Source organism: Phasianus colchicus, chromosome 32 (assembly GCF_987193195.1).
Source record: "Phasianus colchicus chromosome 32, bPhaCol1.hap1.1, whole genome shotgun sequence".
In the NCBI taxonomy this organism is placed as follows: domain Eukaryota; kingdom Metazoa; phylum Chordata; class Aves; order Galliformes; family Phasianidae; genus Phasianus; species Phasianus colchicus.
Window position 1 is genome coordinate 3,450,734 of NC_143467.1, and position 27,925 is coordinate 3,478,658.

At 59.1% G+C, this 27,925-nt stretch overlaps 1 protein-coding gene across 8 annotated transcripts; it reads right to left on the reverse strand.

Moving 5' to 3' along the window:
* Positions 1-1,619: 1,619 nt before the first annotated feature.
* On the reverse strand, positions 1,620-26,835 carry POU2F2 (POU class 2 homeobox 2). 8 transcript variants are annotated; one of them, XM_090128215.1, is made up of 15 exons: positions 26,798-26,835; positions 13,697-13,750; positions 13,283-13,317; positions 12,752-12,796; positions 11,760-11,837; positions 10,854-11,090; positions 10,113-10,221; positions 9,557-9,645; positions 9,016-9,192; positions 8,456-8,597; positions 7,106-7,257; positions 6,058-6,213; positions 5,351-5,405; positions 4,350-4,448; positions 1,620-1,876 (listed from the first exon to the last, which is right to left on the reverse strand). In XM_090128215.1, exons 2-15 carry the CDS (start codon positions 13,740-13,742, stop codon positions 1,665-1,667), a joined length of 1,632 nt encoding a protein of 543 aa, XP_089984341.1. In that variant the 5' UTR covers positions 13,743-13,750; positions 26,798-26,835; the 3' UTR covers positions 1,620-1,664. The 8 variants fall into 8 exon arrangements, 7 of the variants coding, with proteins under 7 accessions (XP_089984341.1, XP_089984340.1, XP_089984339.1 ...); XM_090128214.1 differs by lacking the exon at positions 26,798-26,835 and adding an exon at positions 17,415-17,856 and having other exon boundaries at positions 1,621-1,876; XM_090128213.1 differs by lacking the exon at positions 26,798-26,835 and adding an exon at positions 17,391-17,853 and having other exon boundaries at positions 1,622-1,876.
* Positions 26,836-27,925: the final 1,090 nt, after the last annotated feature.

Genomic DNA, 27,925 nt, shown 5'->3' on the forward strand with positions numbered 1-27,925 from the left:
CACCGAAAGCGGCCGCATTTTGGGGCCTTTGGGGCCAAAACCCCCATTTTTGGTTGTTTTTTTTGGGGGGGGGGGGGGCAGAATTTTCCCCTCCCCCCCTTTTTGGGGCCGGATCCCCATTTCTGCGCAGTTTCCCACGGCGACTTTTGGGGTGAAAAGCGGCGATTTGGGGCGCGTTGAGGTATTTGAGGAACCCCGCGGGATTCCGGGCTCTTGGTTTTGGGCCGAAAACGGCGGATTTTGGGTGTTTTTTGGGCGCTGGGTTTCTCAGGCACTGCGAGCTGCGAAGGTTGGGGGGGGGCGGTGCTTTTTGGGGCCGTTTTCCCCCTTTTTCCGTCCATTTTTTCGGTCTTTTTTTTTTCCCTTTTTTTTTCCTCGTTTTTCTTTTTTTTGATTTTTTTTCGTCGTTTTTCCGTTTTTTTTTCCGTTTTTTTTTCCGTTTTTTTTTCCGTTTTTTTTTTTCTTCCTTTTTTTTTTTCCTTGTCCCGTTTTCATCCTCCCAACGACGGTAGAAAAATAAGAAATAAATACGGGGGGGCCCCAAAAATTGGGGGGGGGGGGAAGGGGGGGGAACCCCCCCAAAAAAGGGGCGAATTTTGGGGTGAAAAATAAATAAAAAGGCCCCGCAAAGACTACAAAACTCCATAGAAAGCCTTTGGGCTGAGCTGGGGGGGGCGGGGGGGGGAGCCCCGATTTGGGGCCGTTTTGGGGTTTTTGGAGGGTTTTTTTTTTTGGTGTGAAAAGTGGTGGTTTGGGGTCGGCCTTTCCCCCTCCCCCCCGATGGGGAAAAAGGCCCTTTTTGCCCCAAAAATGGGGTTGGGTTTTTTTTTTGGGGTGGGGAAGGGGGTCGTCAGTTTTGGGGGAAATTCCCCCGTTTTGGGGCAAATGTCCATTTTTGGAGGAGGGTCGGTTTGGAGGAAACCCTCCCCCCCCCCATTTTGGGGAGAAAACCCCAATTTTGGGGAGAAAAAAAAGAAGAGTTTGGGGAAAAATAAAAACTGAGAGTGAAAACCGCAATTTGGGGGAGAAAAGCCCGATTTTGGTGAATAATGGCCCTTTTTTGGGGCAGAAAACGCCAATTCTGGGGAGAAAATGGCCTTTTTTGGGTCAGAAAAACCCATTTTGGGGAGGAATCCCCGTTTTTGGAGAGAAATGGCTCATTTTTGGGAACCTTCCCCATTTTGGGGTGAAATCCCTCAGTTTTGGAGCTTCACGTTTGCTTTGGTCAAAAAAATGCTTTTCTGGGGGCTGAGCCCCGCAAATTCTGGGGAGAAATCCGCCGATTTTGAGGTTCCCTTCAGACTTTGGGGCGGAATCCCCCATTTCTGGGGTGAAATCCTCCAATTTTGGGGACGAGTTGGGACCCCTCCCCACATTGGGGGCAAAACCCCCATTTTTTGAGGACAACCCCCCCACTTTTGGGCAAACCCCCCAATTTTGAGGTGCCCCCCCCCCTTCTTTTTTTTGGGGGGGGTCCCCCGATACCTCCCTACTGGGGGGGGGGGCACAGTGACCCCTCGGGAGGGGTTTGGGTGGGGGGGGGGGGGCAGATTTTTGGTCTGTAGCGCTTTCCATTGAGAACAGTGTTGAGGGGGGGGGGGATTTGGGGGGGGGGGGGGGCACTTTCTGTTGCTTTTTGTCTTAAAGGGACCCCCCCCCATTTCTCACTCATCGCTGGGGGGGGGCTCCTCCTCCTCCCCCTCCCCGTCACTGCAGGAGGAGCACGAGGGGGAGGGGGAGGGGGAGGGGAGAGGGGGGTGGGGGGGCACCGGGACCAGGGGGGGCCCCCCCAAATTGAGGAAGAGGGGGGGGGGCACCCCGCCGGACCCCCCCGGCTCAAGGCTGGCAATGGGCAGGCTTCCACCAGAGGCCAGGGCTGTGGGGAGAAAAGGGGGGGGGATGTCAGAAGAGGGGGGGGGCAACCCCAAACTTTGGGGTCTTCCCCCCCCCCCCAATAAAAAGTATTTTTTCTGGGGGTGTTTTCCCCTCGGTTCCCCAATTCTGGGGGGGTTGGGGGGGGTTGTTCCCATCGGGACCCCTAATTTGGGGGTTTGCACCCCCCCTCAAAAGGGGCAGTAATTTTTGGGGAGCCCCCCCCCCCATGGACCACACAGACACCTCCAATTTTGGGATCCTCCCCCCCCCCCCCCCGAAGACCCCCACCCCAGCAAGACCCCTACTTTTGGGGACCCCCCTCCCATTGAAACCCCCGTCTTTGGGAGCCCCGCCCCACAGAGACCCCCCCCCATTGGGGACCCCATAGGGACCCCCGTCTTTGGGTCCCCCCATAGAGACCCTCATTTTTGGGGACCCCCCTCTCCCCAGTGAAGCCCCCACGCTGGGGACCACGGCCCCATGGAGACCCCATGGAAGCCCCCATTTTTGGACCCCACCCCTTGGGGACCCCCCAGAGACCCTCATTTTAGGGGTCCCAGCCCCATAAGGAGCCCCCATTTTTGGGACCCCCATTTTAGGTGACCCCCACCCCACAGAGACCCCATTTTTGGCACCCCCACCCCACAGGGATCCCCCATTTTCAGGACCCCCATTTTTGGGGACACCCCCCCATGGAAACCCCACAGAGACCCCCAGTTATCGGACCCCTCCCTCCCCTGATGAGCGTGCGATGCGCGTGCAAATGAGCGTGCAAGGAGCGTGCAGCGGTGCGATGGGTGGGATGGCGCGAGGGGGGGGTCCCGGAAATTGGGGGGGGCACCCACCTGAAGGCCTTACACACCTGTGCACACTCACCCCGTCCCTTGCACACCCGTGCACACTCATTCTCCCAGAGGCCTTGCACACTTGGACTAGGACTTGCACGCCCACATGTGGTGCTTTACAGGAGGGATTTGCACACTTCCTTGCACACCCTTGCACGTGCCCCTTGCACTCTCATCTCCTGTGCACACTCATTGCACACCAGTGCCATTCAAACCCCTTTGCACACTGGCATCACTTCTTGCAAACCCTTTGCACACTCATTGCACATCAGTGCCGTTCACATCCCTTGCACACTGCTCTGACCCTTTGCACACCTGCTGCTCTCTTCTCGCACACCAGCACCACCCCTCACACAACCCTTTGCACACTCCTTGCACAACAGTGCCGTTCAAACCCCTTTGCACACTGCCATCACTTTTTGCACACCCATTTGCACACTCGTTGCACACCAGTGTCTCTCCCACCCCTTGCTCACACCTCACACACCCATTTTCACACTCACTCCTTGCACACATACCGCACACCCATTTACACACTGACCCCTCCCAAAACGAAGCCCTCTGTGCAGGTGCCCCCCCCCCTCCGGGCGCCACGTTCCCCCCTTTTGCACACGCGTGTGCACTCAGCCCCCCCCCCACCAACCTTGGATGGCGGCCATGGGGCGGGGGGCCATGAGGGCGGGGCTCAGCCCCCCCAGCACCGCACCCCTACACAGACACAGCGCGCTGGCAGCCATCCCATAATCGTCCATCACAGCCCACCCCACAGCGCGCCATCCCATAATATCCCACCCCGCCATCCACTTCCCGCAATGCTCCATCCCATAATATCCCGTAACCTCCCCCATAACCCCGTAATCCCCCCACAATCCCATAATCCCCCCCGTAATCCCACCCCAAAACCCCCGAGTCCCACAGTCCCCCAATCCCACAACCCCGGACTCTCACCCCATAACCCCATACCCCCCAATACCCCCCATAACCCCCCCAATCCCACAACATCACAATCCCATAATCCCGTAACCCCGTGACCCCCCCATAACCCCATAACCCAACAATCCCATAACCCCATAACCCCCCCATACCCCATAATCCCATAACTTCCACATAACCCCACACCCCATAACGCCATACCCCATAACCACCCCCAAAACCCCATAATGCCCCCATGACCCCCCCATACCCCACATCCCATAGCCCCCCCCCATACCCCATAACCCCCCCATACCCACAACCCCATACCCCATACCCGTAACCCCCCCTACACATAATCCCACACCCCGCAACCCTATACCCCCATAACCCCATAACCCCATAACCCCCCCCATACCCATAACCCCACAACCCCATACCCACAACCCCACGACCCCACGACCCCACAACCCCGCGACCCCATACCCGTAACCCCATACCCCCATATCCTGCAACCCCACAACCCCATACCCCATAACCCCATAACCCCATGCCCACGACCCCACGACCCCATACCCCATAACCCCATGCCCATGACCCCACGACCCCACAACCCCACGACCCCACGACCCCATACCCGTAACCCCATACCCGTAACCCCATACCCGTAACCCCATACCCCCGACCCCCCGACCCCCGCCCAGCCCCCCCTCTCACCCCGCCATTCCGATGCTGTTGCTCCCCCCCCCCCCTGTGCTGTGGAGGAGCTGCTGGTGCCGGTGGGGGGGGGCGGCGACGGCAGCGCGGGGGGGGTCACTGCGGGGGGGGGGAGGGGTTTGTGTAGGGCCGACAACAACATCGGGACCCCCAATAGGGCCCCGCAATGGGAACCCCATGACTGGCACCCCACACAGCCCCCCAGTGGGAACCCCATTATTGGGACCCCCCCATAGGGCCCCCCCAATGGGACCCCCATTATTGGGACCCCATTATTGGGACCCCCTCATAGGGCACCCCCAACAGGACCCCCATTATTGGGACCCCATTATTGGGACTGCCCCATAAGGCCCCCCCCAGTAGGAACCCCATTATTGGGACCCCATTATTGGGACCCCCCATAGGACCCCCCCAATAAGAACCCCGTTATTGGGACCCCATTATTGGGATCCCCCCATAGGACCCCCCAATGGGACCCCCATTATTGGGACCCCCATTATTGGGACTGCCCCATAAGGCCCCCCCCAATGGGAACCCATTATTGGGACCCCCATTATTGGGACCCCCCCATAGGGCCCCCCTCCAATGGGAACCCATTATTGGGACCCCCCCCATAGGGCCCCCCAATAGGAACCCCATTATTGGTACCCCATTATTGGGACCCCCCCATAGGGCCCCCCCCAATGGGACCCCCATTATTGGGACCCCATTATTGGGACTGCCCCATAAGGCCCCCCCCAATGGGAACCCATTATTGGGACCCCATTATTGGGACCCCCCCATAGGGCCCCCCCAGTAGGACCCCCATTATTGGTACCCCATTATTGGGACCCCCCCATAGGGCCCCCCCAGTAGGACCCCCATTATTGGGACCCCATTATTGGGACACCCCCATAGGGCCCCCCCCAATGGGACCCCCATTCTTGGGACACCCCCATAAGGATCTGAGCGTTGGGGTTTCTGTGGGTCCCGCACAAACAATGGGGTTCAGGAGGTCCCACCTGTTGTGCTGAGCGCAGCGGTCGCCTGGGGGGGCGGCAGTGCGGGGTTGGGCACCTGGAAACGGCACAGCGTGACCCCATAGAGCTATGGGGCGCTGCGGGGTCCCTGTGGGTCCCGGTGGGTCTCCATGGGTCCCCATGGGTCGCACCATGTGGGGGCTGTAGGGCCCTTTTAGGGGCACTATAGGGCTCTTTTCGGGGCACTATGGGGCGCTGTGGGTCGCACCATGTGGGGGCTGTAGGGCCCTTTTGGGGGTTGCTATGGGGCACATCTATGGGGCGCTATGGGGCACATGTATGGGGCACTATGGGGTACATCTATGGGGCGCTATGGGCCGCACTGTGTGGGAGCTGTAGGGCCCTTTTTGGGGCACTATGGGCACATCTATGGGGCTCTACGGGGCACATCTGTGGGGCGCTGTGGGTCACACCATGTGGGGGCTGTAGGGCCCTTTTGGGGGTCGCTATGGGGCACATCTATGGGGCGCTATGGGGCACATCTGTGGGGCGCCAGGGGCCGCACCGTGTGGGGGCTGTAGGGCCCTTTTTGGGGTCGCTATAGGGCACATCTATGGGGCGCTATGGGGCACATCTATGGGGCGCCAGGGGCCGCACCGTGTGGGGGCTGTAGGGCCCTTTTTGGGATCACTATAGGGCACATCTATGGGGCGCTATGGGGCACATCTATGGGGCGCCGCGGGCCGCACCGTGTGGGGGCTGTAGGGCCCTTTTTGGGGCGCCCCACAGGGGTTGATCCGCTTCTCCTTCTGGCGCCGGTTGCAGAACCAGACCCGGATCACCTCCTTCTCCATGTGCAGCTGCTCCGCGATCAGCAGGATCTCCTCCGACGTCGGCTTCTGGTTCTGCGGGGGCAGAGGTCAGGGGTCAGAGGTCAGGGGTCACAGGGTCACGGGGTCACGGGGTGGGAGAGTGAGGCTTGGAGGTCAGGGGTCGGGGGGTCACAGGGTCAGGGGGTGATGGGTCAGGGGTCACGGGGTCCTGGGGTCATAGGGTCCTACAGGGCAGGATGTGTGGGGCAGGATCTATAGGGTGGGCTCTATGGGGCAGGATCTATAGGGTGGGCTCTATAGGGCAGGATCTATACAGTAGGATCTATGGGTCAGTCTCTACAGGGCAGGATCTGTGGGGCAGGGCTCTATGGGGCAGTCTCTATAGGGCATTCTCTTTAGGGCAGCCCCCATAGGGCAGTCTCTATAGGGCAGGGCTCTATAGGGTATTCTCCATAGGGCAGTCTATAGGGCAGTCTGTCTGCACGTCTGTCTGTATGGCCGTCTAAGGCAGTCTGTCTGCATGTCCATCTGTACGGCCGTCCCTAGGGCAGTCTGTCTGTACAGCTGTCTGTATGTCCGTCCCTAGGCAGTCTGTCTGTACGGCCATCCATAGGGCAGACTGTCTGTATGGCTGTCCATAGGGCAGTCCGTCTGTCCGTCCGTCTGTCTGCCCGCCCATAGGCAGTCCGTCTGTATGTCCATCTGTCTGTCTGTCCATAGGCAGTCTGTCTGTCCGTCTGTCTGTACAGCCGTCCGTAGGCAGTCTGTCTGTCTGTCCGTCTGTCTGCCCGTCCATAGGCAGTCTGTCTGCATGTCCATCTGTACGGCCGTCCCTAGGGCAGCCTATCTGTATGGCTGTCCATAGGCAGTCCGTCTGTATGTCTGTCTGTCCATAGGCAGTCCGTCTGTCTGTCTGTCTGTCTGCCCGTCCGCAGGCGTCCGTCCGTCCGTCCGCGTGTCTCACCGCCAGGAAGCTTTTCTCCAGCGCGAATCGGACGTTGGTTTCGATGCTGGTCCGCTTCTTCCGGCGCCGCCCCGGCAGCCCCTCGAAGGCGCTCAGCGCCGGGCTGCCCAGCGCGTGCGGGGCCGGCAGCGCCGCGTCCGCCGACATCGACTCTGCGGGGGGCGGCAGTGAGGGGGGGCGGGGGGGGGAGAGGGGGGCGCGTGGGGGGGCGCTGTGCGGCTCTGTGGGGCGCTATGGGGTGCCGTGGGGTGCTATGGGGTGCCATGGGGTGCTGTGCGGCTCTATGGGGCGCTGTGCGGCTCTGTGGGATGCTATGGGGTGCCGTGGGGTGCTATGGGGTGCCGTGGGGCGCTACGGGGTGCTATGGGGTGCCGTGGGGTGCTATGGGGTGCCATGGGGCGCTACGGGGTGCTATGGGGTGCCGTGGGGTGCTATGGGGTGCTGTGGGGCGCTATGGGGTGCTATGGGGTGCCATGGGGTGCTGTGCGGCTCTATGGGGCGCTGTGCGGCTATATAGAGTATCCATAGGGTGTCCATAGGACACCTACGGGGTATCTATGGGGCTCTATGCGGTATCTACAGGGTGTCTATGGGGTATCTATAGGATGCCTATGCAGTGTCCATGGGGTGTCCATGGGGTATCTATAGGATATCTATAGGGTGCCCATGGGGTGTCCATGGGTGTCTATGGGGTGTCCATGGGGTGTCCATGGGGTGTCTATGGGGTGTCTATGGGGTGCCATGGGGTGTCTATGGGGTCCCCACGGGGTATCTATGGGGTGTCTATGGGATATCTATGGGGTGTCCATGGGGTGTCCATGGGGTGTCTATGGGGTGTCCATGGGGTCCCCACGGGGTGTCTATGGGGTGTCTATGGGGTGTCTATAGAATATCTATGGGGTCTCCATGAGGTATCTATGGGGTCCCCACGGGGTATCTATGGGGTATCTATGGGGTGTCCATGGGGTGTCTATGGGGTGTCCATGGGGTCCCCACGGGGTATCTATGGGGTATCTATGGGGTGTCTATGGGGTGTCCATGGGGTCCCCACGGGGTGTCTATGGGGTATCTACAGGATATCTATGGGGTGTCCATGGGGTGTCTATGGGGTGTCCATGGGGTCCCCACGGGGTATCTATGGGGTATCTATGGGGTGTCTATGGGGTGTCTATGGGGTGTCCATGGGGTCCCCATGGGGTATCTATAGGGTGTCTATGGGGTGTCCATGGGGTATCTATGGGGTGTCTATGGGGTCCCCGCGGAGTGTCTATGGGGTGTCCATAGGATATCTATGGGGTCCCCGCGGGGTCCCGCAGGCTGTAACCGCAGGGCGCCAAGGGCTGCACCCACCCGCGTCGTTGAGCCACTTCTCCAGCAGCGGCTTCAGCTTGCACATGTTCTTGAAGCTGAGGTTGAGCGCCTCGAAGCGGGAGATGGTCGTCTGGCTGAAGTCGTTGCCGTACAGCTTCCCCATCGCCAGCCCCACGTCGCCCTGCGGGGGTCGGGGTCTCACGTGGGGTCGCGGGAGGGGTTTTAGCCCTGGGGTTTTGTCTGGTGACGCCGCTCCCGCACGGCTCCCATCGCCAGCCCCACGTCGCCGTGCGGCACACGGGGGGGTCCTTGTTTGGGGGGGTCACTGTGTGATCTGAGCTCAGTGGGGTCCTTCAGGAGCCGGGGGTCCCATTATTTGGGGGGGGGCTCTTCCATTTTTGGGGGAGTCCTTATTTTGGGAGGGGTCTTTGAGTGGAGGTCCTCGTTTTGGGGGGGGGTCTTTCTGTGTGCGGGGGTCCCTTGGGGGGGTGGGGGGGACTGGTCTTTTTTGGGAGCTAGGGCGGTCTTCCTGTGGGGGGACCCTTTATTTGGGGGGGGTCTCCGCGGGGGGGTTTCCTTTGTTTTGGGGGGGGGGTCACCTGCGTGAAGCCGAGTTTGATGCGGCGCTGCTTGAAGGTGCGGGCGAACTGCTCGAGCTCCTCCAGGTCGCTGGGTTCCTCCGGGGGGGGCGCGGGGGGGTCCCCCAATTTAGGGGGAGCCGATGGGGGGGGAGCGGATGGGGGGGGGCACTCGGGGTGGCCGGGCCGGGAGGAAGGCTGGGGGGGGGAGGGGAGAGAGGAAATGGAGGGGGGTATAAAGAGTTAATGGGGGAATTTTAGGGGGAGTGGGGGGAGGATTGGGGGCGTGGGGGGGAATAAGGGATTAATGGGGGGATTTGGGGGGGATTTAGGAGGGAAGAGGGAAATGGGGGGATTGGGGGGGTTATAAAGGGTCAATGGGGGAATTTGGGGGGGATTTGGGGGCCATTCGGGGGGATTTGGGGGGGCTGGGGGGGAATTTGGGATACTTGGGTGCATTTGGGGGCCATTTGGGGGGGATTGGGGGTATTTCGGGGTGGTTTGGGGGGGATTTAGGGGGGATCCGGGGATATGGGGGGGTGGGGGGCGTGGGGGTCCCTACCTGCTGGGGCAGCCCCGCGCGGGGGGGGGCGGGCAGCAGCCCCCCGGTCGGCTGAGGTAGCTGAAAGAGGTTGGGGGTGGGCAGCAGCCCTGCAAGACGCGGTGTCAGGGGGGGCCCAGACACGGAGCCCCAAAACCCAACGCCCAGTGGGGGACCCCCGGACCCCCCCAAATACCTCCAAGGGCACAAAGATCCCAAAGACCCCAAATAAAGGCTGCAGAGACCCCAGATGAAGACCCCAAATGAAGACACCGATGACCCAAAGACGCCAAATAATGACCCCAAATGATGACCCCAAATAAAGACCCCAAATAATGACCCCAAATGATGACCCCAATAACCCAAAGACCCCAAATAAAGACCGCCAATAATGACCCCAAAGACCCCAAATAACGACCACAGAGACCCCAAATAAACACCCCCAAAGAAAGACCCCAATGACCCCAAAGACCCCCAATGAGCCCAATGACCCCAAAGGCTCCCAATGCCCCCCTCCCCCCAACCCCCCATGACCTGCTGACCCTGTGACCCCTGACCCCTGACCCCCTGGCCCCACCTTGCTGTCCCTGTGGGGTCGGGGGCAGCAGGAACGGAGCGGACGGCGGCAGCGCGTGGGGGCCGGGCACCAAAACCAGCTGCTGGAGCTGCAGGAGCTGCTGCAGGTCCTGGAAGGGGAAAGGGGGCGTTGGGGGGCACGGGGTCACTGGGGGGTATGGGGGATATGGGGCCACTGGGGGCTATGGGGGATATGGGGCCACTGGGGGCTATGGGGTCATTGAGGGCACAGGGAACCAAAACCAGCTGCTGGAGCTGCAGGAGCTGCTGCAGGTCCTGGAAGGGGAAAGGGAGTGTTGGGGGGTATGGGGTCATTGAGGGACACTTGGGGATGTGGGGCCATTGGGGTCTGTATGGGGACATCTATGGGGCCATTGGGGTCTGTATGGGGCCACTGGGGTCTCTATGGGGCCATGGACGGCTCTGTGGGGCCATTGAGGGCTCTATGGGGCCATCAGGGTCTCTATGGGGCCATCAGGGTCTCTAGGACCACTGGGGTTTCTATGGGGCCATGGAGGGCTCTGTGGGGCCATCAGGGTCTCTATGGGGCCACTGGGGTCTCTATGGGGCCATCGGGGTCTCTATGGGACCATCGGGGTCTCTAGGACCACTGGGGTCTCTATGGGGCCATGGAGGGCTCTGTGGGGCCATCAGGGTCTCTGTGGGGCCATCGGGGTCTCTGTGGGGCCACTGGGGTCTCTGTGGGGCCATCGGGGTCTTTATGGGGCCATCGGGGCCTCACCTGCGCCGTCAGCTGGATGGGGTGGGAGAGGGGCAGCGCTGTGGACCCCCCCTCGGTGGGGGCGGCGGCGGCGGCGGTGGTGGGGACGGCGTTGGGGACATTGGGGTCAATGGGGGCGTTGGGGACATTTGGGGTGGGGGGGACATTCGGGGTGGCGGAGGAGCGGTGATGGACGGCGGCCGCCAGGAGCTGCTGCTGCAACAGGAGCTGCTGTGGGGCCGGGAGCAGCGCCGCCAACTGTGGGGTGGGGGAGATTTGTGGGGTGGGGGGGCGTTTATGGGGTGTGGGACATGAATGAGGTGTGGGACATTAATGGGGTGGAAGCAGTAATGGGGTGGGGGGACGTATGGAGACATGGGGACGTGAGGCCATTGTGGGGATGGGGGGACATCAGTGGGATGGGGGGATGTCAATGGGTGGGGGGCATTAATGGGGTGGGGGGATTAATGGGGTGGGGGGATATAAATGGGATGGGGGGGCATTAATGGGGTGGGGGGCATTAATGGGGTGGGGGGATATGGAGATGTGGGGACGTGTGGGCACAGAGAGCAGTGGGTGAGTGCCAGCCGCGTGACCCCTCCTCACCCCGTGACCCCAATGACCCCAATGACCCGTGTGACCCCCCAATGACCCCTAATGACCCCGATGACCCCATGACTACCAATGACCCTTAATGACCCCAATGACCCCATGACCCCAATGACCTCCAGTGACCCCAGTGACCCAGATGACCGCATGACCCCAGATGACCCAGTGACCCCTGATCACCCCTGATGCCCCCATGATCCCAGGTGACCCTGTTGACCCCGGTGACCCCATGACCCCTGATAACCCCGTGGCTCCCAATGACCCCTAATGAACCCATGACCCCTGATGACCCCGTGACCCCTGGTGACCCCTGCTCACCCCCAGCTGGTTTCCCCCCAACATCAGTGGGGTGGGGGGGAGGTGGGGGGGCGGCTCCGGGGGGTCCTCAGCCTTCACCTGAGGGGAGAGAGGGGGTCGGGGGGGCGGTGGGGGGGGTTGTGGGGGGGGTATATGGGAGGGGGGGCATCTATGGGGCGGGGGGAGTCTATGGGGGAGTCCTACTGGGGGGGGAGGTCCATGCGGGGAGTCCGTGGGGGGGTCAATGGGGAGGGCCTATGGGGGGTCGATGGGGTGCATGGGTTTATTTGGGGGGGGGGGGGGGCCGTCGATGGGGTCCTTTTGGGGCTGGGGTCTTTTTGGGGTGTCTTCATGGGGGGGTCAATAGGGTTTTTTTGGGGGGGAGGGGATTTTTGGGGAATGGGGTCTATGGGGGAGGTCCTTTTGGGGTGGGCTGTGGGGTTTTTGGGGTGGGGGGTCTATGGGGGGGCGTCCTTTTGGGATGGGAGGGTCCTCTTGGGGGGGATCTGTGGGGGAATTTGGGGGGGGGATCATTTTAGAGGGGATTTGGGGCAATTTGGGGCATTTGGGTGGGGGGGGGAGGGGAATATGGGGGTTTGGGGGGGGGATTTTGTGTGGGATTTGGGGCACTGCTCTGTGGGGGGGGGGGCACCTTTGGGGTGTGGGTTTGGGGGGCTTTTGGTTTTCTTTTGGGGGCTGAGATTGGGGCCGATATTGGGGGATTTGGGGGCATTTGGGAGCGTTTTGGGATCGGGGCGATTTTGGGGCATTTTGGGGCAATTCGAGGCGGTTTGGGGGCTCCCCCCCCACCCCGCCTCCCTCCCCCCCCCCGGGGCCATTTCCTGTTTTGCCGCCACCCCCGGGCCGGGATTTTCCCCCCCCGCACCCCAAAATGAGTCATCAGCGCCCGCACCCGAAACAGGAACCGCTTGTGGGGCTGGGGGGGGGGCGACTTATGGGGCGGGAGGCACTTGTGGGGCTGGGGGCACTTGTGGGGCTGGGGGGGGGCTTACCTTGGCTCCAGGTGGGGTGAAGGGGGGGGCGTTGTGCTGCTGGGCCTGAGGGGGGAATGAGGGGTCAGGGGGCTGCCCCATAGCGCCCCATAACTGCCCCATAGCACCCCATAACTGCCCCGTAGCGCCCATAGCACCCCACAGTGCCCCACAGAGCCCCATAAATCCCCCATAGCACCCCATAACCGCCCCATAGTGCTCCTTAACTGCCCCACAGTGCCCCACAGAGCCCCATAAATCCCCCATAGAGCCCCACAGCGCCCCATAACTGCCCCAGAGTGCCCCACATTGGCCCCACAGTGACCCACAACTCCCCCCAGCCCCCCATAACCATCTCACGGCGCCCCATAACCGCCCCATGGCAGCACACAGCGCCCCATAACCGCCCCATGGCAGCACACAGCGCCCCATAGCCGCCCCATGGCAGCACACAGCGCCCCATAACCACCCCATGGCAGCACACAGCGCCCCATAACCGCCCCATGGCAGCACACAGCGCCCCATAGCCGCCCCCCAGCTCCCACGGCTCACCTGGTGGTTCGTGTCGGGTCCATTTCTTTCTGTGTCTGCAACAGACAGTGCCACCCCATAGCGACCCACGGCCCTGTGGGACCCCAACCCTATGGGGTCTGTGGGTCTCTGTGGGGTCTCTATGGGGTCCCTGTGGGTCCCTATGGGTCTCTATGAGTCTCTACTGGGTCGCTATGGGGTCGCTACGGGTGCCTGTGGGATCCCTATGGGTCTCTATGGGGTCCCTATGGGTCTCTATGGGGTTCCCATCGGTTCCTATGGGGTCTCTATGGGACTCTATGGGTATCTGTGGGGACCCCAAGGGTTCCTATGGGGTCTCTACAGGGCTCTATGGGGTCCCCATGGGTTCCTATGGGTCTCTATGAGGTTTCTATGGGGTTTCTATGGGTCCCTGTGTCCCCCCCCCCCCATTACCTGTGCTCCCCCCGCGGCGCTCCCCCTCCTCGTGGGGTCGGGACATGCTCAGATCTGTGGGGCAGAGAGGTGCAGCCGTGGGGTTCAGCCCCACAAAACCCCCCCAAGGAACCCCACAGCCCCCCCCCCCCGTGTTCATGTGGGCAGAAATGGGGCGAAAATGGGCAAAAATGGGCAAAAATGGGCAACAACTTTGTGAAAATGGGCATCGATTGTGGAGAAAGGCTGAAATTGGGCAGAATTGTGCAAAGGTGGCAGCAAGGAGGCCAAACTGGGTGATGATTGTGCAAAAATGGGCTGAAATCGTGCAGAAATGGGCAATAATTGTGCAAAAATGGGAATCAATTGGGCAGAATTGTGAGAAAAGGAGAGATTGGGGCAGAATTGTGAAAAGGGCATTAATTGTGCAAATAGTGGCATCTATTGCACTGCATTGTGCAAAAAAGGGCAAGCATGGGCCAAAGTTGTGAAAAAAGACAGAATTAGGGTAAAATTGTGCAAAAATAAGCAGAATTGTGCAAAGAAAGCAATAACTGTGTGAAAACGTGCAAAAATTGACAGAATTTAGGGAGATTTGTGCAAAATTGTGCAACAATGTTGCAAAAGTGCAGCAAAATTGTGCAAGAAAAGCAAAAATCTGCACAAAAGCCGGAACCAATCGTGCAAATGTGGGTGAAAGTGGACAACAATTGTGCAAAATGGTGCAAAAAACATGCAGAAGTGTGCAAAGAGGGGGCAATAATGGACACAATTGTGCAAAGAACTGCCAGGCAATGTGTGGAAGTGCCCCAGTCGTGCAAACTGTGCAAGAAACATGAGCAAAAAGTGCATGGAGTGTGTAAAGGTGAGCAAATTATTGCACGAGGTGGTGTCAAAAGTGTGACAAAAACTGCAAAGAGCGCAAAGCAGCATGTGAAGTGTGCCAAAGTGTGCCAAAGTGTGCACAGTCGTGCAAGGAGAGGGAAAAAAAGCTGATAGATGCACGGAAAGGCACAGTGTGTGTGCACAAGTGGTCCCATTTGCACAAGTGTGAGCAGACATAGGCCGAAAACAACAGAAGTGTGCACAGAAGTCAGCAAAAACGTGCAAAAAGTGCACAGAAGTGATGAACTTGTGTCAAATTAGTGCAAAAAGTTGTGGGTGGTGTGAAAAAAAAGTGGGGAAAAAGTGCACAAAGGTGAAACCCTCGTGCAAGAGCCGTGCAGGAAAAGCGCAGAGTGAAAAATTGTGCAAAAAAGCTGCATTGTGGGTTATATTTGCACGCACGTGTGAACAACGTGCGTAAAAGTGTGCAAGAAGTGCAAACGAAGTGCTACGCACGCCCGGGTTGAGGCACAATAGTGCACAGTTGTGCGTAAAGGTGCACAATGGTGCAAAAAGTCGCGCAGTGGTGCACAGTGGTGCAAAGGATGCCCCCCGCCCCCCCTTGCACGCCCATTTTCACGCCCCCCCGTTTCGGTTCCCGCTCCATTTCCCCTTTTTTGGGTTTTTTTTCTTTTCTTTTTTTTTGCATTTTTTTCTTTTTTTTATTTCGGGCCCAAATTTACCGAAATTCACCCCAAAAATGGGAACAGGGCCGCAATGCGGGGACACCCCGTGGGTCACCTCAGCCCCACAGAACCCCACAGAGCCCCATAGGGCCCCACACAGCCCCTATAGATCCCCACAGTGCCCCACAGCGCCCCATAGATTCAGACCGTGCCCCATAGCGCCCCATAGCAAATCCACAGTGACCCCACAGCGCCCCACAGATCCACACTCTGCCCCATAGCGTCCCACAGCGCCCCATAGTGCCTCATAGACCCGGACTCTGCCCCATAGCGCCCCATAGCACCCCATGGTGACCCACAAAGCCCCACTGAGCCTCACAGTGCCCTATAGATCCACGCTCTGCCACATAGCACCCCACAGAACCCCACAGTGACCCCACAGTGCCCCATAGCGCCCCATAGATCCATACTCTACAGCCCCACAGTGCCCCACAGATTCACACTCTGCCCATAGCGCCCCATAGTGCCCCACAGCACCCCATAACGCCCTATAGTGCCCCATAGTGCCCCATTGAGCAACTCAGCCCCATAGTGCCCCATAGCCTCCATAGAGCCCCGCAGAGCCCTATAGCGACCCCACAGTGCCCCATAGCACAATTCCCAGCCCTACAGCACCCCACAGTGCCCCATAGCACTCCGCAGCCCCACAGCACCGTACTCTGCCCCACAGAGCCCTATAGTACCATAGCAGCCCCACAGCGGCCCCATAGTGCCCCACAGTGCCATATGCAGCCCCTCAGTGCTCCATAGCATCCCACAGCCCCATAGAGCCCCATGGGACCCCACAGTGCCCCACAGAGCCCCATAAAGCCATTCTCCACCCCACAGAGCCCTGTAGAGGCCCACAGCGCCCAATGGAACCATACCCAGCCCCATAGCAGCCCCATAGCATCTCACAGCTCTATAGAGCCCCATAGAATCAGACCCAGCCCCACAGTGGCCCCATGGAGCCCCACTGCAGCCCTGCAGCCCTACAGAGCCCCATAGAATCACATAATGCCCCATAGCGCCATACCCAGCCTCATAGCTCCAGCATGGCCCTATAGGGCCCCATAACCCCACATCAGCCCCATAGCACCCCACAGGACCCTCCAGCACCCTACAGGGCCCCACAGCTCCACATCAGCCCCATAGCGCCTCATAGCAACCCACAGTGCCCCACAGGACCCCAGAACCCCACAGCAGCCCCATAATGCCCCATAGGCCCATACGCCCACACCACCCCATAACCCCAGCAGCACCCTATGGGGCCCATAGCGTCCCCCACAGACACACAGCGTCCCATAGCATCCCCCATAGCACCCTACACCCAGCCCCATAGCTCCAGCACTGCCCTATAGGATCTCATAACCCCCAGCAACCCCACAGCTCCCCATAGGACCCCATGGTGCCCCACAAGACCCTCCCCCAGTACCCCATAGAACCCCAGAACCCCCCAGCAGCCCCATAGGACCCCACGGTTGCCCCATAGAAACCCACAGTGTCCCATAGGACCCCCCCAGCACCCCATAGGATCCTAAAACCCCACAGCAGCCCCATAGCACCCCACAGGACCCCATAGCACCTGAAAACCCCCCAGCAGACCCACAGACCCTACTTGTGCCCCATAGCACCTCATAGCACCCCACTGGACCCCTTAGGCCCCACAGGCCCTACCTGCACCACATAGCACCCCATAGCACCCCACAGGACCCCACAGCAACCCCATAGGCCCTACTTGAGCCCCACAGCACCCCATAGCACCCCATAAGACCCCACAGGACCCCATAGCAGCTCCACAGGCCCTACCTGCACCACCTAGCGCCCCATAGCACCCCACAGGACCCTATAGCAGCCTCACAGGTCCTACCTGTGCCCCATAGCGCCCCATAGCACCCCATAGGACCCCATAGCAGCCCCACAGGCCCTACCTGTGCCCCATAGCGCCCCATAGCACCCCATAGGACCCCATAGCAGCCCCACAGGCCCTACCTGTGCCCCATAGCGCCCCATAGCACCCCATAGGACCCCATAGCAGCCCCACAGGCCCTACCTGTGCCCCATAGCACGCCATAGGACCCCACAAGACCCCACAGCAGCCCCACAGGCCCTGCCTGTGCCCCATAGCGCCCCACAGGACCCCATAGCAGCCCCACAGGCCCTACCTGCGCCCCACATGCCGCCCTCACCATGGCCGCCCTCTCAGCCCCACAGCGCGGCGGGGAGCGGGGGAACGTGTGGGGCAGAGCGGGGCCGTCCCGGGGGGGGCCCCAGGAAGCAGCTGGGAGGAAATGTGGGGCGGGAGGGAGGAGGCGGCGCCATGTGAGAGGGGGACAGCAGGCAGCCCCACAGCTCTGCCCCATAGCTTCACCCCATAACTGCCCCATAGCTTCACACCATAGCTCTGCCCCATAACTACCCCATAGCTCCCCCACAGCTCTGCCCTATAGCGCCTCATAGACACCCCACGGCTGCCCCACAGCTGCCCCATAGCTTCACCCACAGCCCTGCCCCATAGCTGCCCCACAGCTGCCCCATAGATACCCCACAGCCCTGCCCCATAGCTGCCCCATAGATACCCCACAGCCCTGCCCCATAGCTGCCCCATAGCTGCCCCATAGATACCCCACAGCAGCCCCATAGCTGCCCCCCATCTGCCCCCACCCCTCCGCCCTCCCCCCCGCTCTCCCCGCCCCCCCCATATCCTCACACGACCCCCCCTCCCCCCCCCGCCCCATATCGACCCCCGGCGGCGCCGCTTCGATCGGGGAATCACGGCGGTCGATGGGATCCCGGGGGGCGGAGCGCCCAGAGCCGCTATGGGGGAACGGACCGATCCTACAGGGGGCACCGAGCTACAGGGGAACCCACGGACCCTACAGGGGACGCTGAGCCTATAGGGGAACATTGATCTTATAGGGGACATTGAGCCTACAGGGGAACCGACGGACCCCACAGGAGGACACCGAACCTATATGGGGACACTGATCCTATATGGGGACATCGAGCCTATAGGGGGACATCGAGCCTATAGGGGGGCACCAGTTCTACTTACTATGGGGCTGCCATAGGGATCCTATAGGGTTGCTATAGGGCCACTACAGGGTTACCATGGGGCTGCCATAGGGACCCTATAGGGTTATTATGGGGCCGCCATAGGGACGCTATAGGGCTGCTATGGGGATCCTGTAGGGTTACTATACGGCTGCTATGGGGTTACTATGAGACCTCTATAGGGCTGCCATAGGGTCCTACAGGGCTGCTATAGGGCCGCTATGGGAACGCCATAGGGACGCTAGACAGCTGCTATAGGGTTATTATAGGGCTGCTATGGGGTTGCCATGGGGCTGCCACAGGGATGCTGCAGGGTTGCTATAGGGTTACCGTAGGGTTGCTATGGGGTTGCCATGGTGCAGCTATGGGGCTGCTATGGGGTTATCATGGGGCTGCCATAGAGAAGCTATAGGGCTGATATAGGGTTACTATATGGCTGCCATAGGCATGCTATAGGGCTGCTTTGGGGCCGCCATAGGGATGCTGTAGGGATGCTATAGGGCTCCTGTAGAGTTACTATGGGGCCGCCATAGGGATGCTGTAGGATTGCTGTGGGGTTACTACGGGGCTACCATAGGGATATATGGGGCCGCCATTGGGCTGCTATGGGGCTGCCACAAGGATGCTGTATAGCTGCTACAGGATTATTATAGGGTTGCTATGGGGTTACCATGGGGCTGCCATAGGGCTGCTATGGGGCTACCATAGCACTGCTATAGGGTTATTATAGGGCTGCTACAGGGCCACTATAGGAACGCCATAGAGACACTATACAGCTGCTATAGGGTTATTATAGGGCTGCTATGGGGTTACCGTGGGGCTGCCATAGGGACGCTATAGGGTTACTATAGCGCTACTATAGGGCTGTCATAGGGCCGCTATGGAGCTGCCATAGGGCTGCTACAAGGTTATTATAGGGCTGCTATAGGGTTATCACAGGTCTGCTATGGGGTTATTATAGGGCTGCTATCGGAACGCCATAGGGATGCTATACAGCTGCTATGGGGTTATTGTAGGGCTGCTACGGGGTTACCATGGGCTGCCATAGCCATGCTATAGGGCTACGATAGGGCTGTCATAGGGCTGTCATAGGGCTGCTATAATGTTGCTATGGGGCTGCTATAGGGCCGCTATAGGAACGCCATGCGGACGCTATATAGCTGCTACGGGTTTATTATAGGGCTGCTGTGGGGTTACCGTGGGGCTGCCATAGGGCCGCTATAGGGCTGCCATAGGGCCGCTATAGGAACGCCATAGGGATGCAGCCCTGATGCCGGTTCTCTCCTCGCCCCACATCGCGCCTCTCCCGCCCCACACTGCTGTTTCCCCTCCCCCCCCCCTTCCCGGGGGTCGCGATGTCGCCGATATCCGCTCCCGGTGCCGCTTCCCCCCATCGTTCCATCGCGACATCCCCGCCGTTATTCCGTCCCGATATTTTCCCACCTGATCCCAACGCCGCTCCCGTTCCGTCGCCGCCATCTGAACGGCTGTTCCGGCGGCCGGGGGGGGGACAAAGAGGGGGGGTGTAAAGGGGGGGATAAGGGGGGGGGACAAAGGGGGGGGGACAAAGGGAGGGGGGGACAAAGGGGGGGTCAAGGGGGGAACACAAAGGGGGGGGGACAAAAGGGGGGATAGAAGGGGGGTAAAGGGGGGGGCACAAAGGGGGGAGGACAAAGGGGGGGTGCGGGGCAGAAGGGGGGGCACAAAGGGGGGATAAAAGGGGGGTGGGGGGCATGGGGGACAAAGGGGGGCAGAATGGGGGGCTTAAAAGGGGGGGTGGGGGAACACGGGGGGGAAGGGGGGATAAAGGGGGGCAGAAGGGGGGGACAAAAGGGATGGGGGACAAGGGGGGCTGGAGGATGGGGGGATAAGGGGGGGCTCACGGGGGGGATGCAAATCAGCGCCCCCCCCCCCCATCTATTAGTGCCATTTTGGGGTGTTGACCCCCCCCCACGGATTGGAAATAAATAGAGGAGTGGATCCCCCCCCATTGCAGACATAGGGACCCCCGCCTCCTTGGAAACCCCACTGCAAACACTGGGACCCCCCCCACTGTCCCCAAATTACAGATATTGGGGACCCCCCCATGGCAAACAAAAAGCCCCCCCGCCTTTGTACACATAAGGACCCCCCCGTAGAAGTCCCCATTGTCCCCAAATGCCAAATATGAGGGACCGCCCCCCCGAAAATCCCCATTGCAAATCCCCACCGCACACACGGGGACCCCCCATAGGGACCCCCCCTCCCCCCATTGCAGACATAAAGACCCCCCCACCGACCCCCCCCCCCCAGAAACCCCTCCATCCCCCCACTCCAGACATAAAGACCCCCCCCCCAGCACACACAGGGACCCCCCCGCAGGGACCCCTCCCCCCACTGCAGACATAAGGACCCCCCCCTTCCTTAGGGACCCCCCCCCACCATTGCAGACACAGAGACCCCCCCCGCCCCGCCCCTCCCCCCGCCCAGCAGCGACCCCGCGGCGGCCGTCGCGGACCCCCCCCCGTTCCCCACCCCCCCGGGCTGCACCCAGACAAAAGCAATTATTGGGGGGGGGGCGACCCCACAGAGCCCCTAACCCCCCCCAGAGCGGGGGGAGGGGCAGCTGGGGAGGGGTCTTGATGAAGGTGGGGGGGTCTTTAATAGGGAGGTTTGGGGGGGTCTCAATGGGGGGATATGGGAACGTGGGGGGGGGCCAACGAGGGGAGATTGGGGGGGGGTTCCTTTTGGGAGGGGGTCTTTGTAGGGCGGTACTGGGGAGAGGGCATCGCTTGGGGGGTCTTTAATTGGGGGATATTGGGGGGGGTTCACGGGGGGGGGCTCAACAGAGGGATATTGGGGGGGGGGGAAGGGGGGGGCTCTGCTGGGGGGGTCCCAATGGGGGATATTGGAGGCCGGGTGGGTCCTCAACAGGAGGATATTTTGGGGAGGGGTCCTTAATGGGGGGGGTCCTTAATGGGGAGAGGGGGTCCTCAGTATAGGGGGCGTGAGGGGGGGCCCCAAGAGGGGGACATTGGGGGGGGTCTTCTCAATAGGGGGAATTGGGAGGGGAACAGTGCGAATATGGGGACACCACGGTGGTCCCCAACATCGGGACAGCATCAACCCTACATCAACCCTACAGACCCAATTAGGGTCAGGGCCACCCCTACAGACCCCAACACCACGACCATCAGTGTCCCACAGCCCCGCTGTCACCGAGTCACACTGACCCCACTGACCCCACAGACCCATTGTCCCCAATGCCCCAAGTAACCCCCACGTCCTCAGTGCCCCCCAATGCCCCCATAAAGACCCCAATGACGTCCCCCACAATCACCACAGAGACCCCAACGTTCCCAGAGAAAACACAGCATCCCCACAGAGACCCCAAAGACCCACAGCGTCCCCACAGAGACCCCAATGTCTCTCCCCCAATGTCCTCATCCCCCCAACATCCCACAGAGCCCCAGTGCCCCCCAACGCCCCCATAGAGACCCCAGTGTCTCCATAGGGACCCCAACGTCCCCATTCCCAATGCCCCCCATTCCCCCCTGCGTCCCCATAGAGACACCTATGCTCCCCCACTGCCCCTATAGAGGCCCCAATGTCCCCCACTGTTCCCACAGAGACCCCAACGCCCCCCCCAGCACCCCATATTGATTCCAATGTCCCCAGTAAGGACCCCAATGCCCCATAGCAGCTCCAATGCCCCCCGCTGCCCCACAGATCCCCCAATGGAGACCCCAATGTCCCCCACTGTCCCCATTGAGACTCCAATGCCCCCAAAGAGCATCCCTCAATTCCCCACAGAGACCCCAACGACCCTCTTCAGTGTTCCCACAGGGGCCCCAATGCCCTCCAGTGCCCTCATGGAGACCCTATAGAAGCCCCAGTGTACCCCAGAGACCCCAATGTCCCCATTCCCAAGGACCTCATTCCCCCCAGTGCTCCCATAGAGGCCCCAATGTGCCCATAGGGACCCCACTGAGGCCCCAATGACCCCACAGAGACCCCACAGAGGCCTCAGTGGCCCCATTCCCAAGGCCCTCATTCCCCCAGTGTCCCCATAGGGAGCCCAGCGTCCCCCAGTGCCCTCATAGAGACCCCATAGAGCCCCCAATGTCCCCTCAGAGCCCCCAATGTGCCCCAATGTCCCCATAGAGCCCCCAATGTGCCCTCAGAGCCCCCAATGTGCCCCAATGTCCCCATCCCAATGCTCCCATTGCCCCCAATGTCCCCGTAGAGACCCCAGTGTCCCCAGCAGAGACCCAATGCTCCCACAGAGACCCCACTGTCCCCATAGAGCCCCCAGTGTCCCCATAGAGCCCCCTACGCCCCCATTCCCAATGCCCCCATTCCCCCCACTGGCCCCATAGGGACCCCAATGCTCCCATAGAGACTCCGCCGTCCCCACGGAGTCCCCAGTGTCCCCATAGGGCTCCCAATGTCCCCACGGAGCCCCCGAAGTGGGGAATCCCGATTTGGGGGGGGGTCCCGGGGCCGTGGGGGGGCGGCAATCAGCGGCTGTCGCCGTTGCAGCGCAGCCCTTTTGCTTAAAGAGATTTAGGGCAGAAATCAATGGGAAATTTAAAAATCAATGCGGCGCGAGAGGGAAAATCGATGGCTTTAATGGGGCCGTCGATGCGGTGCCACAACAATTAGAGGGGTGGGGGGGGGATTCCCTCCGGGGGGGTCGGGAGGGGGGGGGGGGGGATTCCCCTGTCTGGAGGGGGAGGGGAGGGAGGGAAGGGATTCCCCTGTATGGGTATAGGGATGTGGGGTGGGCAGGGGGGGATATGGGGTGGGGGAGGGTATGGGGGGGCTATGGGGACGGGGGGGTCGTGGGGGGGGGGGTTCCCCTGTCTGGGGGGGGAGGAGGAGGGGGAGGAGGAGGGGGGAGAAGGGATTCCCCTGTATGGGGATTGGAATGGGGAGGTGGGGGGGGGGGAGAGTATGGGGGGGCTATGGGGACGGGAGGTGGGGGGGATTCCCCTGTCTGGGGGGGGAAGAGGGGGAGTGGGGAGGAGGGAGGGAAGGGATTCCCCTGTCTGGATATAGGGGTGGGGGGCAGGGGCTATAGGGTGGGGGGCCTATGGGGAGGGGGGCTGAGGGTCTGGGGGGCTTGGAGGGCGGAGTTGGGGTTGTAGGGATGGACCTCACAGCCCCAGTAGTCAGACTACAGCCCAATACACCCCGATACAACCCCACTGCACCCAATACAGACCCCAATACAGCCTAACGGCCCCAATACGCACCAACACAGCCCTACACAGCCCCCAAACACCCTAATAGACCCCCACTGCACCCCAGTACAGCCCAGCACAGCCCAGCAGACCCCAATACAGCCCACCAGACCCCAATACAGCCCAGCACAGCCCAGCACAGCCCAATACAGCCCAGCACAGCCCAATACAGCCCAGCACAGCCCAGCAGACCCCAACACAGCCCAGCAGACCCCAGTACACACCAATACAGCCCTATACACCCCAATACACCTCAACACAGCCCCAAATACTCCCAATACACCCCAAATACAGCCCCAAAGGCAGCCCTACACGGCCAGACTGCACCCCATTACAGCCCAACACACCCCAATACAGCCCTACAGTCAGACTGCACCCCATTACACCCCAATACACCCCAATACACCCCAATACGGCCCTACAGTAAGACTGCACCCCAATACGCCCCAATACGGCCCTACAGTCAGACTGCACCCCATTACAGCCCTAATACACCCCAATACACCCCAATACAGCCCCAATATACCCCAATACGGCCCTACAGTCAGACTGCACCCCAATACACCCCAATACAGCCCCAATACACCCCAATACAGCCCCACTGCACCCCAGCCCCCAGTACAGCCCAGAGACCCCAAGAGTCCCACTGCACCCCAACAGCCCCCCAGAAAACCCCAAAATGGGGCAAAAAAACCCTAAATATCAAAACCCAACTGGGGTAAAAGAAAATAAAAAGAGATGAAAAATAAAACCCCCAAAATGGTGGAAAATTAAAGGGAAAAAAAAAAAGTGGGGGGAGGGAAGGTGAAAATCCCACAAAAATGGTGAAAATGGGGAAAAAGTGGTGGGAAAAAAGGATGAAAAAAATAAAATGGTGAAAAAAAATGGTGAAAAAAGTTGAAATAGAAACGTCCCAAAATGGTGAAAAAAAATAAAAATGGTTAAAAAAAAAAATGGGGCAAAAAAATCAACAAATTTGGAATTCACCAAAATGGGGGGGGGGGGGGGGAATGGGTAAAAAAAAAACCAAATTTTGAATTCATCAAAATGGGGGGAAAAAAACCAAATTTGGAATTTACTAAAATGGGGGAAAAGGCCCCAAAATTCGGAAAAAAAACAAATTTTGAGTTCATGGAAATGGGGCAAAAAGGCCCAAAATGGGCCAAAAAAAAACTGAATTGGGGCATTCATCAAAATGAGCCAAAATGGCCCAAAATGGGGCAAAAAAAAAATCAGAATTCTCCAAAATGGGGCAAAAAGCCCCAAAATGGGACAAAATAACCCCAAATTTTGCATTCATGGAAATGGGGGGGAAAAAAAAATGAACTCATCAAAATGGGGCAAAAAGCCCCAAAATTAGGGAAAAAAACCCAAATTCAGAATTCATCAAAAATGGGGGAAAAAGCCCCAAAATTGGGTAAAAAAAAAAACAATTATGGAGTTCATCAAAATGGGGCAAAAAGCCCCAAAATGGGGAAAAAACCCAAATTCCAAATTCACCAAAATTGGGGGAAAAAAACCCAAAATCGGGCAAAAGGAAAACAACCAAAAAACCCCAATTTGGAATTCACCAAAATGGGGGGAAAAGCCCCAAAATGGAGCCCCCCCAGCGCCGCCAATTAATTGCAAAGCCCAATTAATTAATTAATTGCAAGCTCCGATTAATCACAAATCTCAACTGATTACACGCAAACCCCAATTAATCGTGAACCCCAATTAACCGTGAACCCCAATTAAGTGCACACAAACCCAGTTACCCACAAACCCCAATTAATTGCAAATCTTAACTAATAATTACATGCGGACCCCAATTAATTACACACAAATCCCACTTAATTGCAAACCCCAATTAATTCCATGCGGAGCCCATCTCTTTGTAGGACCCACTTAATTGCAAACCCCAATTAACTACACACAAACCCATTAATCACACTCGGGCACTGTTTCTTTGCAGGAGCCCAATTAGCTGCAAATCCCAATTATTCGCACTCAAAACCCAATTAACTACATACCCCAATTAATGACACACAAAGCCCATCGCTTTGCAGGACCCCAATTAATTGCAAACCCCAATTAATTGCGCACTGATACCAAATAATGCCATGCAAACCCCAATTAATGACACACAAACCCCAATTAATTGCAACCCCCCAATTGACCCCAAATCCCAATTAATCCCGACCCCCCCATTCCAAACTAATTAATTACAAACCCCTAATTGATCCCTATCACCCATTACTTCCAAGCTCCATTAATTGCTAACCCCCAATTAATCCCAAACTCCCACTGATTGCAATCCCCCAATCAATGCCAGCCCCCAATTAATTCCAGACCCTCATTAATCGCAAACCCCGTTTCATCCCCAGCCCCCCTTAATTGCAAATCCTCATTAATCCCAAACCCCAGTTAGTTCCAAACCCACAATTAATCCCAAAATCACATTAATTGCAACCCCCCAATTAATCCCAAACTGTCATTAATCCCAAATTCCAATTAATTGCAGAGCACGCTTTATTCTAAAGCCCAATTAATGGCAAGCTCCCAATTAATCCCAAAACCCAATTAATCCCAAAGTGCCAATTAATTGCAGACCCCCGTTAATCACAAACCCCACTTCATCCTCCATGCCCATTAATTACAAACCCCCAATTAATCACAGAACCCCATGAACCCCAAACCCCCCATTAACCCCAAGCCCCAATTAATACCAAACCCCAATTAATTAATCCCAAACCCTCACTTCATCCCAAACCCCAATTAATTGCAGACCCCAGTTAATCCCAAACCCTCATTAATTGCCGACACTCATTAATTGCAGCCCCCACTTCATCCCAAACCCCCATTAATCGCCAACCCCAATTAATGGCCACTCGTCATTAATTGCTAATCCCACTCTGTCCAAAACCCCCATTAATTGCCGACCCCCATTAATTAATTGCCGAACCCCATTAATTACCGACCCCCATCCCAAACCCCAATTAACCGCAGCCCCTCATTAATCGCTACCCCGCTTCATCCCAGACCCTCATTAATCGCCAGCCCTCATTAATTACAAACCCCACGTCATCCCAACCCCCGTTAATCACAGACCCTCATTAATTGCCAGCCCTCATTAATCGCTACCCCACTCCATCCCAAACCCGCATTAATCGCAGCCTCCCCCCTTCCTCCTAATGACCCCGCGCTAATGATGACCCCGCGCTAATGACGCCCCCGCGCCGACGAGGCCCCCTAACAGGCCTCTCCTTAATGAGGCCCCTTAATGAGCGGCCGCTAATTGCTCCGCGCCGTACCGCAGTGCCGCGCTCACCCACCGCTGCCGCCGCCGCCGCCCTCGCGGCCCCCCCCAGAGCCCCCCCACCGCCCCCCGGCCGGCCGGCCGACCCCGCCCCCCTGCCCCATAGCGGACCCATAGGGAGCCTATGGGGACCCTATAGGGACCCCATAGCGGACCCATAGGGAGCCTATAGGGACCCCATAGCGACCCCATAGCCGCCCCATAGCGGACCCATAGGGAGCCTATAGGGACCCCATAGCCGCCCCATAGCGGACCCATAGGGAGCCTATAGGGACCCCATAGGTACCACATAGCGGACCCATAGGGAGCCTATAGGGACCCCATAGCCGCCCCATAGCGGACGCATAGGGAGCCTATGGGGACCCCATAGCCGCCCCATAGCGGACCCACAGGGGGCCTATGGAGACTCCATAGCAGACCTATAGGGACCCCATAGCCACCCCATAGCGGACCCATAGGGAGCCTATAGGGACCCTATAGGGACCCCATAGCCGCCCCATAGCGGACCCATAGGGAGCCTATAGGGACCCCATAGACACCATATAGCTGCCCCATAGCCACCCCATAGGGATCCTATAGGGACCCCATAGACACCATATAGCTGCCCCATAGCCGCCCCATGGGGATCCTATACTGACCCCATAGCCGCCCTACAGGAATCCTATACTGACCTCATAGACACCCCATAGGGGTTCTAAAGTGACCCCATAGCAGACCCATAGGGATCCTATACTGATCCCATAGACACCACATAGCCCCCCCATAGGGATCCTGTAGTGACCCCACAGCCGCCCCATAGCAGACCCACAGCCTCTTAACCCCCCGACCCCCACAGCTGCCCTGGCCCTGTATCTCCCCTATGAACCCCACCGCCCCTTTATCTTCCCCCCGATTCCCATAAACTGTTACACCCCCCCCCCAGGACCCCCCTTTGGGCCCCCCCCGCCCCTATAGACCCCCCACGGACCCCCGCCCCTATAGATCCGCCCCCCAATGCCCCCCCCACCATTTTTCCCTTTTTCTATTTTTTCTTCTCCCCCTTTTATTGTTTCGTTTTTCCTCCTTTTTTATTTTTTCCTTTTTAATTTTTTTCCCCTTTTTAATTTTTTTCCCTTTTTTTGCC

What these genes read in the sequence shown, in the direction of transcription:
- POU2F2 (XM_090128213.1), bottom strand. An exon ending in TCAAACTCGGCTTCACGCAG is followed by an intron (nt 8,598 to 9,015) that starts GTGACCCCCCCC and finishes CGACCCCCGCAG; the next exon opens with GGCGACGTGGGGCTGGCGAT. An exon ending in AACAGCATCGGAATGGCGGG is followed by an intron (nt 1,877 to 4,349) that starts GTGAGAGGGGGG and finishes TTCTCCCCACAG; the next exon opens with CCCTGGCCTCTGGTGGAAGC.